Source organism: Mesoplodon mirus (genome assembly GCF_964341445.2).
Source record: "Mesoplodon mirus genome assembly, chromosome: 2".
Lineage (NCBI taxonomy): Eukaryota > Metazoa > Chordata > Mammalia > Artiodactyla > Ziphiidae > Mesoplodon > Mesoplodon mirus.
This window is the reverse complement of record NC_138977.1, coordinates 219,434,244-219,450,332: the sequence shown is the minus strand read 5'-3', so window position 1 is coordinate 219,450,332 and position 16,089 is coordinate 219,434,244. Positions and strand designations below refer to the sequence as shown.

The following is a 16,089-nucleotide window of genomic DNA, read 5'->3' as shown; positions in this document are numbered from 1 at the left end:
GTGAGTCTATTTTGACATAATTACCCTCCAACTTTTCTGAAAGTTTGAAATTATAAAGAACTCCCTATCTCCCTTCACCCGAATTTACAAGTTGTTAACGCTTACGCTCCATTTGCTTATTTTTATATACACGCATTTTTATATATACGTACACTTTTTGGAAACACTTGAGAGTAAGTTACGTATGTCATATCCTAAATGCTGTTGCATTTATATTTCCTAAGAACAAAGACCTCCTTGTATATAATCAGAGTATAGCTACAAAGTTTGGAAATTTGCTGTGAATACACAATACACTAACCACAGACCACACTAAATTTCACTAATTGTCTCATTGCTGTTCTTTCTGACAGTCATTTTCTTGGTCCAGGATCCTCAGGATCACTCGTTGCGTTAACCTGGAGCAGTCTCCAGCTCTTTGTTGTCCTTCAAGGCCTTGACAATTTTTTCTGTTCTTTCAGCTTATACAACAAACAATTCATTTCTCACAGTTATGGAAGCTGGGAAATCCAAGGTTAAGACGCCAGTGTCTAGTGAGGGCCTTTTTCCTGGTTTGCAGATGGTTGTCTTCTTGCTGTGTCCTCACATGGCAGAGCAGAACCTTGACACTTGAAGAGTAGAAGCCAGTTATTTTGTAGGATGTCTCTCAGTTTAGGTTTGTCTGATGTTTTTGTGTGATTAGATTCTGGTTATACGTTTTGGGCAGGAAACTACAAAGTGATGTATCTTTCTCAGTGTATCACACCAGCAGGTACAATATCCCCTTCCTCGTGAAGTTCTTTTTGACCACTTGGTTACTTGTGGTACACACGTACATCAGTCTTTATATTATTTACAAGTCAGTATATCAGAAACCATGAGCTCACACTGTCTTCCTGGTTCCAGTTCAGTTCAGCTCCACAACTCGGTGTCATTCTAGTCTTCCTCCTTTCCGTATTTGTAATCCCCTTTTCTAACAGAAAGAAACTTGACTCCCAGTATCCTCAATATATTCTTTTGCTCAGGTTAAGGTGGTGTCTAACAGGTTTCTTTACTGTAAAGGTACTATTTTTTACTTTGTAGTTAACAGGTAATTTAGAGAGAGATACTTCAAGACCATATCATTTCAGTTTCATTTAATTTTCACCCACTTATTTTAGCATTCATTGATTATTCTTGTTAGACTCAATTGTTACTCTGATGGTGATTTTCTGTTCAGTCATTCCTTCTACATTTATTCATTGGCATTCTACTGTAAGATTTCTCTCTTTATTCATTCAAGTAATTTTTGTTTATGTTTGTGTGGATGTTGATCTGTTATTTATTTTGAGCCTCAAATTTTCCCATATTTGGCTACTGGGAGCCACTTTAAGCAGGCTCTGGGTTCTTTTTTTTTAATTATTATTATTTAAGACCTTATAACTGGTGCTTGCAGTTTGTTGACTTTTTTGAAAAAAATCAAGCGGTAAACTTTTATTGCAAATTAAAAATGAGATTTTTAAAAAATCTCAACTTGACCAGATAAGAAACAATTTAAAAACCTTTAAAGGTGTATTGAGAAAAAACAAGCTTTTTTTTTTTTTTTTTAAACACGTTTGTCATTACCAAAAAGAGACGTCTTTAGGTAAAAATAATAAAAACCCCTTGCTGCTTAGATAATGCAGATAGTTCTAGTTATGTGGTCAGCAGCCAAAAAGCAAGCACTTAAGGTCTTCATCTCCAATCTTTTGTTCATTTCTTATTGCTGGAATTTCATATTCATTTCTTCTTGTTGGATGACTAAACTGGGTGATGGTAGAGATGGTAAGCCGGCATTTTCTCAGCCCTGCCCTGCTCAGCCTCGGGAGCGGATGAATTCTCAGCTGGTGGATTGGCTGCTTTTGTCTCTTTGCCATCTTGCGGTTCAGGGTTTTCTGGGTGTCTGCGTTGGTAGTTGAAGTTGCTGCGGTACCGAGGTCGAGGTGGCTGCTGACGCTGGGTCTCATCTCCTTGATTTTCCTTCTCTTCTTCATTGCCGTCCTCTCTGGGCATCTTTGGCAAGTAGGGCATATTCTGTCTCACTCCTCTACCTTGTTCTCCTTGCACCCTGGTGGTCAGCACCCTCCATCACTTCTCTCTGCACAGGAGGGTTGGAGTGCCGTGGTCGACTCCCATTGGGTCTCCACATGCAGTAAGGTGGGCGCCTTCGCCTGCGGTAGGGCCGGCGCTGTTGGGCCAGCCCTTTGGGAGCACTCTCGGATCCCTCATTCTTCTCCCCACTCTCACTGTTCTGGTAATTCTGCGGGTGATTGTGTGGAGGACCCTTGCGACGTGGATAGTGTCTATGATGGTTACGGTATGCTGCATATTTACTGCCTTGCGCTGGAACTCCACCAGGGCCTGTAACATTTGCTGCCTGCGCACCCTTTTCTCCTTCAGCAACATCGAACTCCACAGTCTCTCCATCTGCTACACTGCGAAGGTACTTCCTGGGGTTCTTCTTTATGGCAGTCTGGTGTACAAATACATGTTCCTTGGTGTCATTCCTGTTGATGAAACCATATCTGTTTCTTACATTGAACCATTTTACTGTTCCCAGAACCTTCACTGTAATGACTTTTTTGTCCCCGCCGGCAGGCGCCGCTGGTATGAGGCCTCCGGGGCCACTGCTGCCTGTGCCGCTGCCAGTCCTGCGCATGCCCGTCTTACCGGGCTTGGCGGTGGCAGCAGTGAGGGCGGGGGGTTGGGCGGCAGGTGGCTGCTGGGTCTCGGCCTCGCTGCTTGTGGTTGTGGTGATGGTGAGTGGGGCCGGCGGCGGCAGTGGGGCTGCTCCAGGCTCTCCGGGGTCCGCTCCTGCTACTGATCGATCGAACTCTGGGTTCTTTTTGACGTGACCTTATCTTACCATTTTTGAACATATATTTTCTGATGCATTAAGCTGTTTCAGCCTCATCTTGTACTTCCCATGCTTCAGCCTCAGTTTCAGCCCTTTTTCCAAAGAGCACCTGTTTCTTTTAGTGAAGAATTTTATTTAAAAAATCAAGATTTGAGTACTGGTGTGCTCATTGGTACTGAGCTGGCATTGCTTCTATGCCGTTTCAGCAGAGCTAGGAAATATATACATACTCACACACGCACATGTTTATATACACACATCTACGTATATTTTTATATTATTTACAATATCAGAAACCATGAGCTCACACTGTCTTCCTGGTTCCAGTTCAGTTCAGCTCCACAACTCGGTGTCATTCTAGTCTTCCTCCTTTCCGTATTTGTAATTCCCTTTTCTAACAGAAAGAAACTTGACTCCCAGTATCCTCAGTATATTCCTTTGCTCAATTCTATGATGTAGTAGGGTCCCCCTTACTTTGGTTTTGCTTTCCATGGTTTCAGTTACCTACAGTCAACCGCTGTCTAAAAATAATAACTGGGAAATTCCAGAAATAAACAATAAGTTTTAAATTGCATACCTTTCTTAGTAGCGTGATGAAGTCTCGAGTTGCCCCACTCCGTCCTGCCCAGGACGTGAATCATCCCTTTGTCCAGGGTATGCCATCCGTTAGTCACTTAGTAGCCATCTCAGTTATCAGATCGACTTTCCAGGTATCACAGTGCCTGTATTCAAGTAACCCTTATTTTACTTAATAATGGCTCCAAAGCACAAGAGTAGTGATCCTGGCAATTTGGGTATGCCAAAGAAAAGCTGTAAAATGCTTTTTTTAAAGTGAAAAGGTAAAATTTTTTGACTTGTACGGAAAGAAACAGAATCGTATGCTGAGGTTGCTACGATCTACAGTAAGAACAGAAGATTCTGAGAAATTGTTGAGACGGGAAAAGACATTAGCGGTAGTTTTGCTTTGGCATCCCAACATGCAAAAGTTACAGCCACGGGATGTGACAAGCGCGTAGTTAAGATGGAGAAGGCATTAAATTTGTACAATAAGATATTTTGAGAGAGAAACCACATTCACATAACTTTTATTGTAGTATATCATTGTACTTGTTCATTTTTATTATTAGTTATCATGGTTAATCTCTTACTGTGCCTAATTTGTAAATTAAACTTGATCATAGGAATGTATATATAGGAAAAACATATTATATATGGGGCTCAGTACTATCCACAGTTTCAGGCATCCACTAGGGGTTTTGGAATGTATTCCCTGCTGGTAAGAGGAGACTGCTATGCAGAGAAGGTAATTTCGGAACTGATAACCCATACCACTGCAAAAAACAAACCTAGTAACTTGAGTTCATTATTTGTTTCCAATTTTTATTTTAGAATGAGAGTGTATTTATAGTCAGCGGTGTTCCAGAGTTACCTGGGTGACTTCCTCCCACTTCAGTGCTCTGCTGGTTGTTAGTCATTATACATAGTCAGGTTCATTTGTTTCCACTGTGTTTCACTGCAGAGTTTTCCCTCCGTCCTTATTGGTTTCTGTACTTAAAGGTAAGTATAGAAAACATGGAAATTGTTGCCCAAATCAAAACTGTATAAAAAGGACGTAGGCATGTCATTCCCCACTACCCTCATCTCTTCTACCCTGCTGCCAGCCATGCTCTGTAGGGCAGGAGAGCGAGGCTTCATCTGCTGCTCCCCTTGCTCGCGTTACCACCTGGACCATGCCCCCAACCCCTGCACCCGCCACTCCCCTGCCCATCCGCGGGAAAATTGTCTTCCATGAAACTGGTCCCTGGTGCCAAAAAGGCTGAGGACTGCTGCTGTAGGGAACCAGCCTCAGTTCTGCTTTTATCGTTCCTGTATCTCTTTTTTGCAAAAACAGATACATATGTATTTTTTTCCTCACTTAGCCTTATATAAAAGAGGGCATGGTATCTGTGCTCTTTTACCTATTTTTTCCCCTCACTCAACCTAATATATTCTGAAAATCCAGACCACCCTCATTCTTTTTTATTTTGTCCTGAGGTTGGCAAAAGAAAGGAATTATATTCTGCCCCTGCAGTCGAGTTTTTTGTTAAATATTGGACATTCATCTTGGTTTTCCATAGGAAGAACTTATTTTTTCACACTTAAAAAATGATGCAAAACAGACATTTTAAACAACTTTAAATAAACAGTTCCATAATAATGGCATACAAAATTGCTTGTCTTGGCTGTTTCTGGTTATGGTGAATTTCCTGCTTGAGTTACTTCATCTATGGAGGCATTTTAGGACACAGACTGAGCCAGAGGGCCTGGGTTGGGATCCTGGTTTGGCCACTTACTGGCTTTGTGACCTTACACTTAACGTCTGCAGTGGCTTGGTTTCCTCATTATACATGAGGGTGGTTGTGAGGTTTTAATGAATTTGCGTGTGCAAAGTGAAGAACATTGCCCGGCACAAGGTACACACTATGTAAAGGTTGTTGGTATCATTCTTGTATTTAAGGAAGATGGTGGTACGAATTGATGACTCTCTAGAGTCAGTCTGTAAAGTCTAAAAACACTGTAGTCATTTGTTTCAGTTATCTCACAATAAATCTGTCATCTGCTAATTTATTTAGCAAATCTGAAAAACTCACACTTCCTTTTCACTGCTTGTCTATTCACTATTCAAGAGAGGTATCATGTAAGAATAAAATTTAGGAAAAGAAATTAGCAAGAGAGATGAATGAATTCTTCACACTGAATAGCAGACACCTGATGGCTTTTAAGGAAGAGACCCCCATTTTTGAGACATGCGATGAAGTATTTGATGTCCCAGGTAGTAGCTTAAGAAAGGGCGTCTGCATTGTGGAGTGACTTGATGAGTGATATGCTGTACCCCATTTGCTGTAGTTACAGCACACTCAGTAAAAATGTTATAGATTTTGAAGAATAGAAGAAATACTTTATCTCATCATATGACCGAAGTAGCCTGAAATCTGTGATGTAACTGCGCACCAGGAAGAGGAGCGTTTTCTGCTCTTTAAGGGGACGTGCAGGTGAAATTGTTCTTGGCTTGAGTTCTCATTTGATTTTCAGAGATGTGTGTTATTTTTACATCTGTGCAGCCGCCGCCTCTGTGAACTGAAGCTCTGTCATCTCTCCGCAGGGATGCCTCTTCGCCGCTGGATCCAATGGAATGCACGGACACAGCCGAAGAACAGAGAGTGCACAGCCCTCCTGCCTCCTTAGTGCCAAGAATCCATGTGGTTTTAGCCCAGAAGTTGCAGCACATCAACCCTTTACTGCCTGCTTGCCTTAACAAGGAGGAGAGCAAAACCTGTAAGTGTAAGTGCTGAAGCCTCGTGGCCCAGAGACTTACCCAGCATGTGAGAGCTGCGTGGTGGAGCTGTCAGTCAGGTTCTTGGTCGTCAGAATAAATTTCTCCAGCGGTCACCATTTCTTTGCCCCATTTTCCTTTGTGTTAATTCTCTTCATTAAAATGAGGCCCCCCAAAAGGTATACACGCTGTCTTATTTTGACAACTGGCATCACTTACTGACCAGTATTTTAAGTCCATACTAGTCATCTACTGACATGCAGTGCTTTGTTCCAGTTACTTTTTAACCTAAGAGACACGAGAGGACCTGGTTTGTGTTCTGAATCTGGTCTCCCTTCTCTCTGCAGTTGTTTCCAGTTTCATGTCTGAATTGTCTCCAGTCAGAGCAGAACTGCTTGGGTTCCTCACTCACGCCCTTCTGGGAGACAGTTTGGCAGCTGAATATCTTATATTACATCTCATTTCTACAGTGTAAGTGCTCTTTTCCCGGTGGGAATTAAGGGAGTTTGGTGTTCTGTTGAGAGGGGGAAAGAACAGAAAGGGTTCTGTTTTTGTTTATTAGGCTTCATCACCAGATGGTTATTTGTTCAGGGTAACAGGTGTTATACCAAATCACAGAAATTCCTTTTTCAACTTTTCTCAGTGTCCCATGTAGCATTTTGATTGTATCTCCTTAAATTTAAGAGCAAAAGTCAGATAAAGAACCTGGCCAATGAGTAAAAATGAGCTGTTTTATCCTTTTGGCATTCTGAATTCTCTATTTATACATCCCAAGGCTCTGTGAGGTCCATTGGGTATACATTTCACTTGTATGTGGACATGTGCCCCTCTCCCTTTCCCTTCACTACAGCTCTTTGTTTTCTGATTTCAAAATAACATGGGTGCCTTCAACAAGTTCCAAGATCATAAAGAAGAAAATTGAAATTGTCTGTAGTCTCACCACTTAAAGATGATCTCAGTTAACAGATCTTGGTACCTGTTCATGTCATCTTTGTTTGTTTACAGATGTATCCATCCCTACTTAGATCTCAATTATACTCTAAACAGATCATTATCTTGCTTTTGTCATTTCTGTTCAGCGTTTCCTATCATCATTCTTCTTGAACCTCTTAATGGCTATGCAGTATTTCCTTACAGACAGTTGTATTTTTTCCCTCAATGTTAGGTTTTCCTACTTTTTCTGTTTCAATAACCCTCCGGTAAACATCTTTGTACTATACATCTTTCCTCAGGTAGGATTTGGGACAGTGGGACATGATGGTTGAGAGCATAGACTCTGGAACCAAACTGCCTGGGTTCACGTTCAGCTCTGTCACTTCCTGGCTATGTGAACGTGGGCGTGTCTTTTAAAATCTCTGGGTCTCAGGGTTCTCATCTGTAAAAGGAAAAGAATAATACCTACCTCAGAGTGTTTGGGAATTAAATGAGAAAACATTTAAGTACTTAGAACGGTACCTGGCACGTGCCCAGCACTTAAGTAGTGGCTATTATTTTTATTGTTGTTTCTGCTTAAAAAAACAACTGATCAGTGATCTGCTTTAATTTTAATGACAGTATTAAGCTAATTTTTATTCGTTTGCTTTTTGATGGAGATCAGGAAATCACCTGAGTATCTTATTGGATAATATCTTTTTTTTTTTCTAGATACACAAGAAGAGATGTTCTTCCACTAGGAAAATTTACAGTTAACTTGAGTGGGTGTCCACGGAATAGTACCTTCACAGAACACTTATATCGAATTATTCAACATCTAGTTCCAGCAGTAAGATCAATATAAATATGTATTATAAGCTTAAGTATACTTTAAAAGTCCATCTGATTGTCTTTCATTCAACCCAAATATTTAACTTTGAGATGTTAACAGACCTCATTAAGGGGAAACAAAGCCTGCCTAGTTTCGTAATTTAAAATGTACTAACTCCTAAACGTTTCACGTTTCCTTTATTGCCTTAGCACAGGTTTCTTTAAGTAACAACACAACTGTAGTAACTCCCTTAACATTGTACTCTCCGTTGATGCCAGTTTGTTTGTACAATTTGGTATCCTTTGTGTGCTTTAAAATCGTAAATCTAAGTAAACTCTAAATTATAGGAGCATAATTCTTTTAGTTGAGGTAATAACTTTATCTCTACTGCCCCAGTTTTAATTCCTGTTTGGAAAGTCAAGCTACCTTTATTTGCCAGGACATCTGGAACGCAGTGTTTGTGTGGTAGTAAGATCTTGGGGACAGGGGAATAGCTTCTGATTAGTTGTGTGACTGGCAATGCCGATCACTTCTTACTTTGGAAATTTAAGAGGTTGAAACAGATCATTCATTTAACCAGTGTTTATTGAGTGTCTTCTGGGCTCTTAAGAAACAGCAGTGGACTAAATAGACCAATATTTCTCACTCTCCTTGACTCACTTTACACTGTTAAAAAATTATTGAGAACTTAAAGAGATGTTGTTTGGGTTTTTATTATCAATTTACCATATTAGAAGTTAAAACTAAAAACATATTAAAATATTCATTGAAAATAAATCAGTTACATATGAGCAGAAGTAAAATATTTTTGTAAAAAATAGCTATTTTTCCAAACAAAAAAATATTAGTGATAAAAGTGACATTGTTTTAAATTTTTGCCAGTCTCTGTAATGTCTGGATTAATAGAAGACAGCTGGATTGTCATATCTGTTCCTGCATTCAGTCTATTGTAACATGATGTTTTGACTGAAGTATATGAAGGAATGCTGGCCTTACACAGATGAAAAAGTAGTTGGCAAAGGAAGGACTTTTTTTTTTTTTTTTGCGGTACACGGGCCTCTCACTGTTGTGGCCTCTCCCACTGCGGAGCACAGGCTCCAGACACGCAGGCTCAGCGACCATGGCTCACGGGCCCAGCCGCTCCGCGGCATGTGGGATCCTCCCGGACCAGGGCACGAACCCCTGTCTCTTGCACCGGCAGGCGGACGGACTCTCAACCACTGCGCCACCAGGGAAGCCCAGGAAGGACTTTTAATGGCATTTTCAGATAACTGTAGATATTCTTCTGATACTATACCAAAACTGTCCACCTGGCATTTTCTTCAAGGATAGTTGTGTGAAAATCTGTAATCTCATAAATGAACTTTTTATACTCTGCTATCGTAAATTCATTGTTCTGTCTTGCACATTGAATGGATTTTTTATCCATGTGTGATTTTGACCTCATGAACCCCATAAAAGGGTTTCAGCAACTCCCTGGGAGTGTCCTGGACCACATTTTGTTGGTGGTGGAAGACCAACAAATAATAAATAACATATATAGTGTGTCACTGAAGTGCCATGGAGAGCAGTAAAGGCCCAGGGGAAGGGGATAGGGAGTGCTTGGGGGTAGGCCAGGGTGGAGTTGCTGACATCTACAGCATGTCGGGGAAGCCTTCTCCAGGGTGGAGTTCAGGGAGAGACTTGATGCAAACCCAGGATCAAGACACAGGGCCATGTTGGGGAAAGTGTCTGTCCTGTGCAGAGAACAAGTTCAGGGTCTGAGCGCAGCGTGCTGGGCATGTTGAGGAACGCCAGCCCGAGGGGCCGGTGTGCTGCCATGGAATGAGTGCTGGGGAGGAGCGTAGGACGTGAGGTCTGAGTGGCAGCGTAGGGCCACTCAAAGCTTGAGGCCAAGATTTAAGTAGCACATACTTGGGACATGAATTATATTTTTAAGTATGAAAGTGATATGAGGAAAGTACTCAAGGTTCTTGCATGGTAAGGTATTTCCTTTTTCTTTTTATTCTACATCACTTTGTAGTGGTTTGTTTTACTGTTTCATTTTTACCATATCCCACTTCCATATATTACTCTTGTTTGTGTCTAGCTAGCACTGAACTTTTTCTAAACACTTGCCTTTTTAATAATCTTATTTAGTTTTCACAGCAGTAAGTGTGAGTGACCTGCTTTTGCTTATATGGAGCTGCACCCTGCTCTATGCCACCTTTTGTTTCGACAGACTCTGTTTCTTTCGGGGTCATTTCCTTGTATCTATAATATGACACACACACACACACACACACACACACACCCCGCTTTCTTTGAATTACTGAGCCAAAGTACAAAAATCCTCTGCATTTTGAAAATACGTCTTCTCTCTTCCATGATATCCTTCCCCACCCCAGTCTCCACCCGTACCACACATACTTCTTTATGGTCCAGAGTGATCGTAGATTGGAGTACAACGCAGGGTGCAGAGGGCACACTGGGTGTGGTGGGCTCAGGAAGACGGAGGGAGGTGCAGGTGGGCTTAACTGATTTTCTACTGCTGAGACTGGGTGAGGAGGCAGCATGTCCCGGGTGGAGCAGGTTCCGAGACCCACAGCGCTGATGACAGTGTGGAGTCCTCCACACCTCAGGCCTCTTGGAGCAATTTGTTTAGAGGTCTGCAGCTGTCTATGCTGAATGAATATGGTTTTATTTTATTTTCAAAATTTATTAAAAATTTTTTAAATGGAAGTATAGTTGATATATAATATTATATAAGTTACAGGTGTACAATATAGTGATTCACAAATTTTTTAAAAATTGAAGTACAGTTGATTTACAGTGTTGTGTTAGTTTCAGGTGTACAGCAGAGTGATTCAGTTACACATACATATATATCTATTTTTTTCTCAGATTCTTTTCCCTTATAGGTTATTACAAAATATTGAGTATACTTCCCTGTGCTATACAGTAGGTCCCTGTTGGTTATCTGTTTTATATGCAGTAGTGTATTATGTTAATCCCAAACTCCTAATTTATCCCCCCACCCCCCAACCCTTTCCCCTTTGGTAACCATAAGTTTGTTTTCTGTGTCTGTGGGTCTATTTTTGTTTTGTATATAAGTTCATTTGTATCTTTTTTTTTTTTTTTAAGATTCCACATGTAATTGATATCATATGATACTTGTCTTTCTCTGGCTTACTTTACTTAGTATGATAATCTCTAGATCCATCCATGTTGCTGCAACTGCCATTATTCCATTGTTTTTTATGGCTGAGTATTCCATTGTATATATGTACCACATCTTCTTTATCCATTCATCTGTTGATGGACATTTAGGTGTTTCCATGTCTTGGCTATTGTGAATAGCGCTGCTGTGAACAAAGGGGTGCGTGTATCTTTTTGGTTTAGAGTTTCGTTTGTATGCCCAGGAGTGGGATTGCTGGATCCTTTGGTAATTCTATTTTTAGTTTTCTGAGGAAACTCCATACTGTTTTCCATAGAGGCTGTACCACTTTACATTCCCACCAACAGTGTAGGAGGGTTCCCTTTTCTCCACACCCTCTCCAGCATTTATTATTTGTAGACATTTTGATGATGGCCATTCTGACCAGTGTAAGGTGATATCTCATTGTAGTTTTGATCTGCATTTCTCTAATAACAATGTTGAGCATCTTTTCACGTGCCTTTTGGCCATGTGTGTGTCGTCTCTGGAGAAATGCCTACTTAGGTCTATTCCCACTTTTTGATTGGGTTTGTTATTTTGATACTGAGCTGTATGAGCTGTTTGTATATTTTGGAAATTAAGCCCTTGTCAGTTGCATCATTTGCAAATATTTTCTCCCATTCTGTAGGTTGTCTTTTCATTTTGTTTATGGTTTCCTTTGCTGTGCAAAAGCTTTTAAGTTTAATTAGGTCCCATTTGTTTATTTTTGTTTTTATTTCCATTACTCTAGGAGATAGATCCAAAAAGATATTGCTGCCATTTATGTCAGAGTGTTCTGCCTATGTTTTCCTCGAGGAGTTTTATGGTATCCAGTCTTACATTTAGGTATTTAATCCATTCTGAGTTTATTTTTTTATATGGTGTTAGAGAATGTTCTAATTCATTCTTTTACATGTGGCTGTCCAGTTTTCCCAGCAACACTTATTGAAGAGACTGTCATTTCTTCATGGTATATTCTTGCCTCTGTTGTTGTAGATTAATTGACCATATGTGTGTGGGTTTATTTCTGGGCTTTCTGTTCTGTTCCATTGATCTGTATTTTTGTTTTGTGCTAGTACCATACTGTTTTGATGACTGTAGCTTTGTAGTATAGTCTGAAGTCAGGGAGCCTGATTCCTCCAGCTCCATTTTTCTTTCTCAAGATTGCTTTGGCTATTTGGGGTCTTTTGTGTTTCCATACAAATTAAAAAAATTTTTTTCTAGTTCTATAAAAAACGCCATTGGGGGCTTCCCTGGTGGCACAGTGGTTGAGAGTCCGCCTGCCGATGCAGGGGACATGGGTCCGGGTTGTGCCCTGGTCCGGTAAGATCCCACATGCCGTGGAGTGGCTAGGCCCGTGAGCCGTGGCCGCTGAGCCTGCGTGTCCGGAGCCTGTGCTCTGCAACGGGAGAGGCCACAACAGTGAGAGGCCCGTGTACCGCTGAAAAAAAAAAAAAAAAGGAAAACCGCCCTTGGTTATTTGATAGGGATTTCATTGAATTTGTAGATCACCTTGGGCAATATAGTTTGGTGTTTGTCCTCTCCTCTCACAATTACTGATTTAGATATCGTATTTGTGTATGGATGATTTCCTACTTTTACTGTATGTTTGCCTTTACTGGTGAATGTGATTTTAATTCAGGGAGTACAGAGGAAAATTAAGCTTTTCTCTCTCGGTCTTGATGTGTAAATAAACATTTTATTTTCTGTTTTGTTAGCCTGTGGTCGGTTAAAGAAGTTAATAAGCCTCTGAATATTTGATATATGTATCAGTTGTCTATCATTTGTTTCTGGTTCACTGGTAAAATAAAAAATATTCTTTAAGAATACTGAACAAGACAGCTGAGAATAAAGCAGCTCATAGAATCAGAAATTCTTATGATGGAGAAATTTTTGTTTCTAAGAGCTCAAGAAACCATGAGACTGCTTACTTCCTTAGAAATAATAAGCTCTTTCTTTCCATTATAAAATGTAGTGTTTAATTCCAAATATATATTTTCTTAAAAGAGGGAAACTTAGTTCCTTGATCATTAAAAAAATTTCTCTTTGCAGTCTTTTCATCTGCAGATGACTATAGCGAACATGAACCACTTGAAATTCATTCCCCACAAAGACTACACAGCCAATCGCTTGGTCAGCGGGCTCCTCCAGCTGCCCAGCAATACTTCTCTTGTAATTGATGAAACTCTCCTGGACCAGGGGCAGCTGGACACGCCAGGTGTGTGCATGGACATTGTCCTTCCATTTCTAACTCCCAGGAAAGCCAGGCGTGGTAATGATTTTCTAAGGAATAACTGAACAAAGACAAATTCACACTTCACAAGTATTTAAGACAAAGGCTTGCTCTGTGAATTTGTTTAAAGCATATATCATTAACAAATAAATTGTGTACATCAACTATGTTTTGTGATAGTTTGAAAATGGTATGATAATACACCAAGTAAGTAGCAGGTAGCGTTTTAAAGGCTGAAAAGGGAGGAGGTTTTGCCTTTAGTCCTATATTACCTCAAAAGAAAAGTTGTAGAAAAGATCTAATAAAACATTTTTTACCAGCCAGTGTGATCTAAAAAATTTTTTTCGAAGAATCTCTGAAAAACTATTGAGTAGATCAGATGGCTTGCATTAACCTCAGTTATGGAACATGTTATAAAATTACAAGAAAGCAGATTGCTTTATCTATGCTCAAATGAGAATTAAGACACTTTGCTGGTGGTAAGTTCAAGAGGTAAAAATTGAAAAAATAGTGTAGACTGGGTAGAATTAAGGCAAAGGTGAGTATAAATTCAGTAAAATTCAGTAACCTTATCTCTGTATAAAAATAGTTTTGGTTCTACCAGATTATTTTAGCCCTGTGAAGATGCCACATACAAAATAATCATACTTTTATTGGGAACTACTTTATATCTAATTGCACACCAGATGCTTGGTATTAGATTTGGGGTGGGTGGGGGAGGAATCTTGGCTCCAGAAATATGTTTGTCTAGCTTGACAGATATTATCTTGTGAAGCCTATTAATTAATGACCATTTAGAAGATTGAGCAGTGCCTCATATACTTTTTTTAAAGCAGTAGAAATCTCATGTCTTAATATCAATGTCAGCAAAACTAATTTGGTTAGGTGATTAAAGTCAAGTTACTGAAAAATTATTCCCTTGTTTTTGTAGGTGTTCATAATGTGACTGCCCTGAGCAACCTAATAACTTGGCAGAAGGTGGATTATGACTTCAGCTACCACCAGATGGAATTCCCCTGCAATATTAATGTTTTTATTACTTCGGAGGGGAGATCACTCCTGCCGGTAATGAAGGGTCATTTTAAAATGGACGGAGGTTATATTGGAAAGATATCTGTATATTTGCTTTGTTTCTTGGTACTGATTATTATTAATAAGTTAAACTTGTTCAAGGTTGTGGCTGCTGATTATTAATGAGGGAACTGATTATTTTGTTCTCTGGGATGAAAACTTTGTAAAGAAAATCACAAGAGAAGCAAAGAAAACTCTTGGCAGCAGAAACTCCCACATGTAGGGAGAGAAAGTAGAAACTGTCTGTAAATTGCCTGATTAACATCCAGACCTTTGTTCTTGCTGCTTCTGTTCCATTGTTTTCTGCCAGTCCTACGTGAGAAATATTTCAGAGTTTCTTTTAAAATGTTCCTAATCATCTGGTAATTATTTCTATGCTTTATGGTGAAATGCTCTGGTGAATCATCAGTGACTAATGAAGAGAGCTTTTACATCTGAGTCATTAATGTTGAGAAGTATGCCCAGTTGTTGAAAAGGCATATAGTTGCTCTGTATAATGATGTTCACCCTTGATATATGAGGAACTGCCTGTGAATAAGAATGAAATGGCTCAATGGTAAATTTCTGTGGGAAAGTGTGATTTGCTCTATGTGGTTTCTAGAAATGCAGTTCAGTAAGAAATAGAGTACGTGTTCCGTGATTAAGGAAACGTCTAAAACATTTTAATTAGCTGCTTTTTAGAGGTTCACTATCTTTTTATATGTTTACTGATACCATTGAGGAAACATAAGTAACCAAGAAAAGGCTAACTTCTGTAGTTATTGCTGAGATAGTTATAGTGCATATAAATTAATATTAAAAACTGACCTCCCCCTACTAATGAATTGTATTTAATCCCCTTAGGGGCTGATAGAGATGATGCATCCCCCTGAAATTCTAGGTTGATTTAGGAACTTGGAAAATAATGTGTACTGTTTCTCATTTTAGGCAGACTGCCAGATCCACTTACAGCCACAGCTAATTCCACCAAACATGGAGGAGTACATGAACAGCCTTCTCTCCGCCCTGCTGCCTTCTGTGCTGAATAAATTCCGCATTTATCTGACCCTTTTGAGGTTCCTGGATTATAGCATATCTGATGAAATAACAAAGGTGTGTTTGGGTTAAAACAAAGGATTTCCCTATGTTGAATTGGGATATTTAATCAATTTACATTTACTGTAATTACTGATAAGGTAATCTTGCTATTTGTTTTCTGTGTCATATGTCTTTTTTGTTCCTCTCTTCCTCCATTATTGTCTTCTTTTGTTTGAAATAGATATTTCTAGTGTACAATTTTAATTTCCATGTCTTTTCTTTTATGACATATTTTTTTTCTTTAGTAGTTGCCCTGGGAGCTACATTAACATCTTAACTATGATAATCTGGGATTACTTTAGGATTATGCCAGTTTAATCACAATAGTATGCAAAAGCTTTACTCCTTTATACTTCCATTCCTTCTCCGCTCCTTTGTGCTTTATTATCATTCACATTACATCTTTATACACTGATACGTTTGTCAACACATTTATAATTATTGCTTTATGCAGTTGTCTTTAAAGACATTTATACTACCTTTTATATTTACCTGTGTAGTTTACCTTTACCAGTGATCTTCACGTGGATCCGAGTTACTTTCACTTTAGCCTGGAGAAGTCTCTTTCGTATTTCTCAGTATTTTTTATGGGGGAGCTCTGCTTGTGACACATTCTCAGTTT

The 16,089-nt window shown here is 39.5% G+C and overlaps 1 protein-coding gene and 1 pseudogene across 3 annotated transcripts in view; one reads left to right on the top strand and one right to left on the bottom strand.

The window, feature by feature from the left end:
- The window catches only part of MCMBP (minichromosome maintenance complex binding protein), a 63,600-nt gene that overhangs the window by 38,197 nt on the left and 9,314 nt on the right, over window positions 1-16,089 (top strand). The window contains exons 9-14 of one of the 2 annotated variants that reach the window (XM_082601718.1): window positions 5,997-6,169; window positions 6,515-6,638; window positions 7,812-7,929; window positions 13,139-13,304; window positions 14,251-14,384; window positions 15,318-15,482. In XM_082601718.1, coding sequence (XP_082457844.1) covers window positions 5,997-6,169; window positions 6,515-6,638; window positions 7,812-7,929; window positions 13,139-13,304; window positions 14,251-14,384; window positions 15,318-15,482 — 880 coding nt within the window. Of the gene's footprint in view, window positions 1-5,996; window positions 6,176-6,514; window positions 6,639-7,811; window positions 7,930-13,138; window positions 13,305-14,250; window positions 14,385-15,317; window positions 15,483-16,089 lie in introns of both variants that reach the window. The other variant, XM_082601717.1, reaches the window with a different exon arrangement.
- LOC309792233 (Y-box-binding protein 1-like) lies at window positions 10-2,710 on the bottom strand (annotated as a pseudogene). The gene has a single exon. The product of its transcript is annotated as a Y-box-binding protein 1-like (transcript).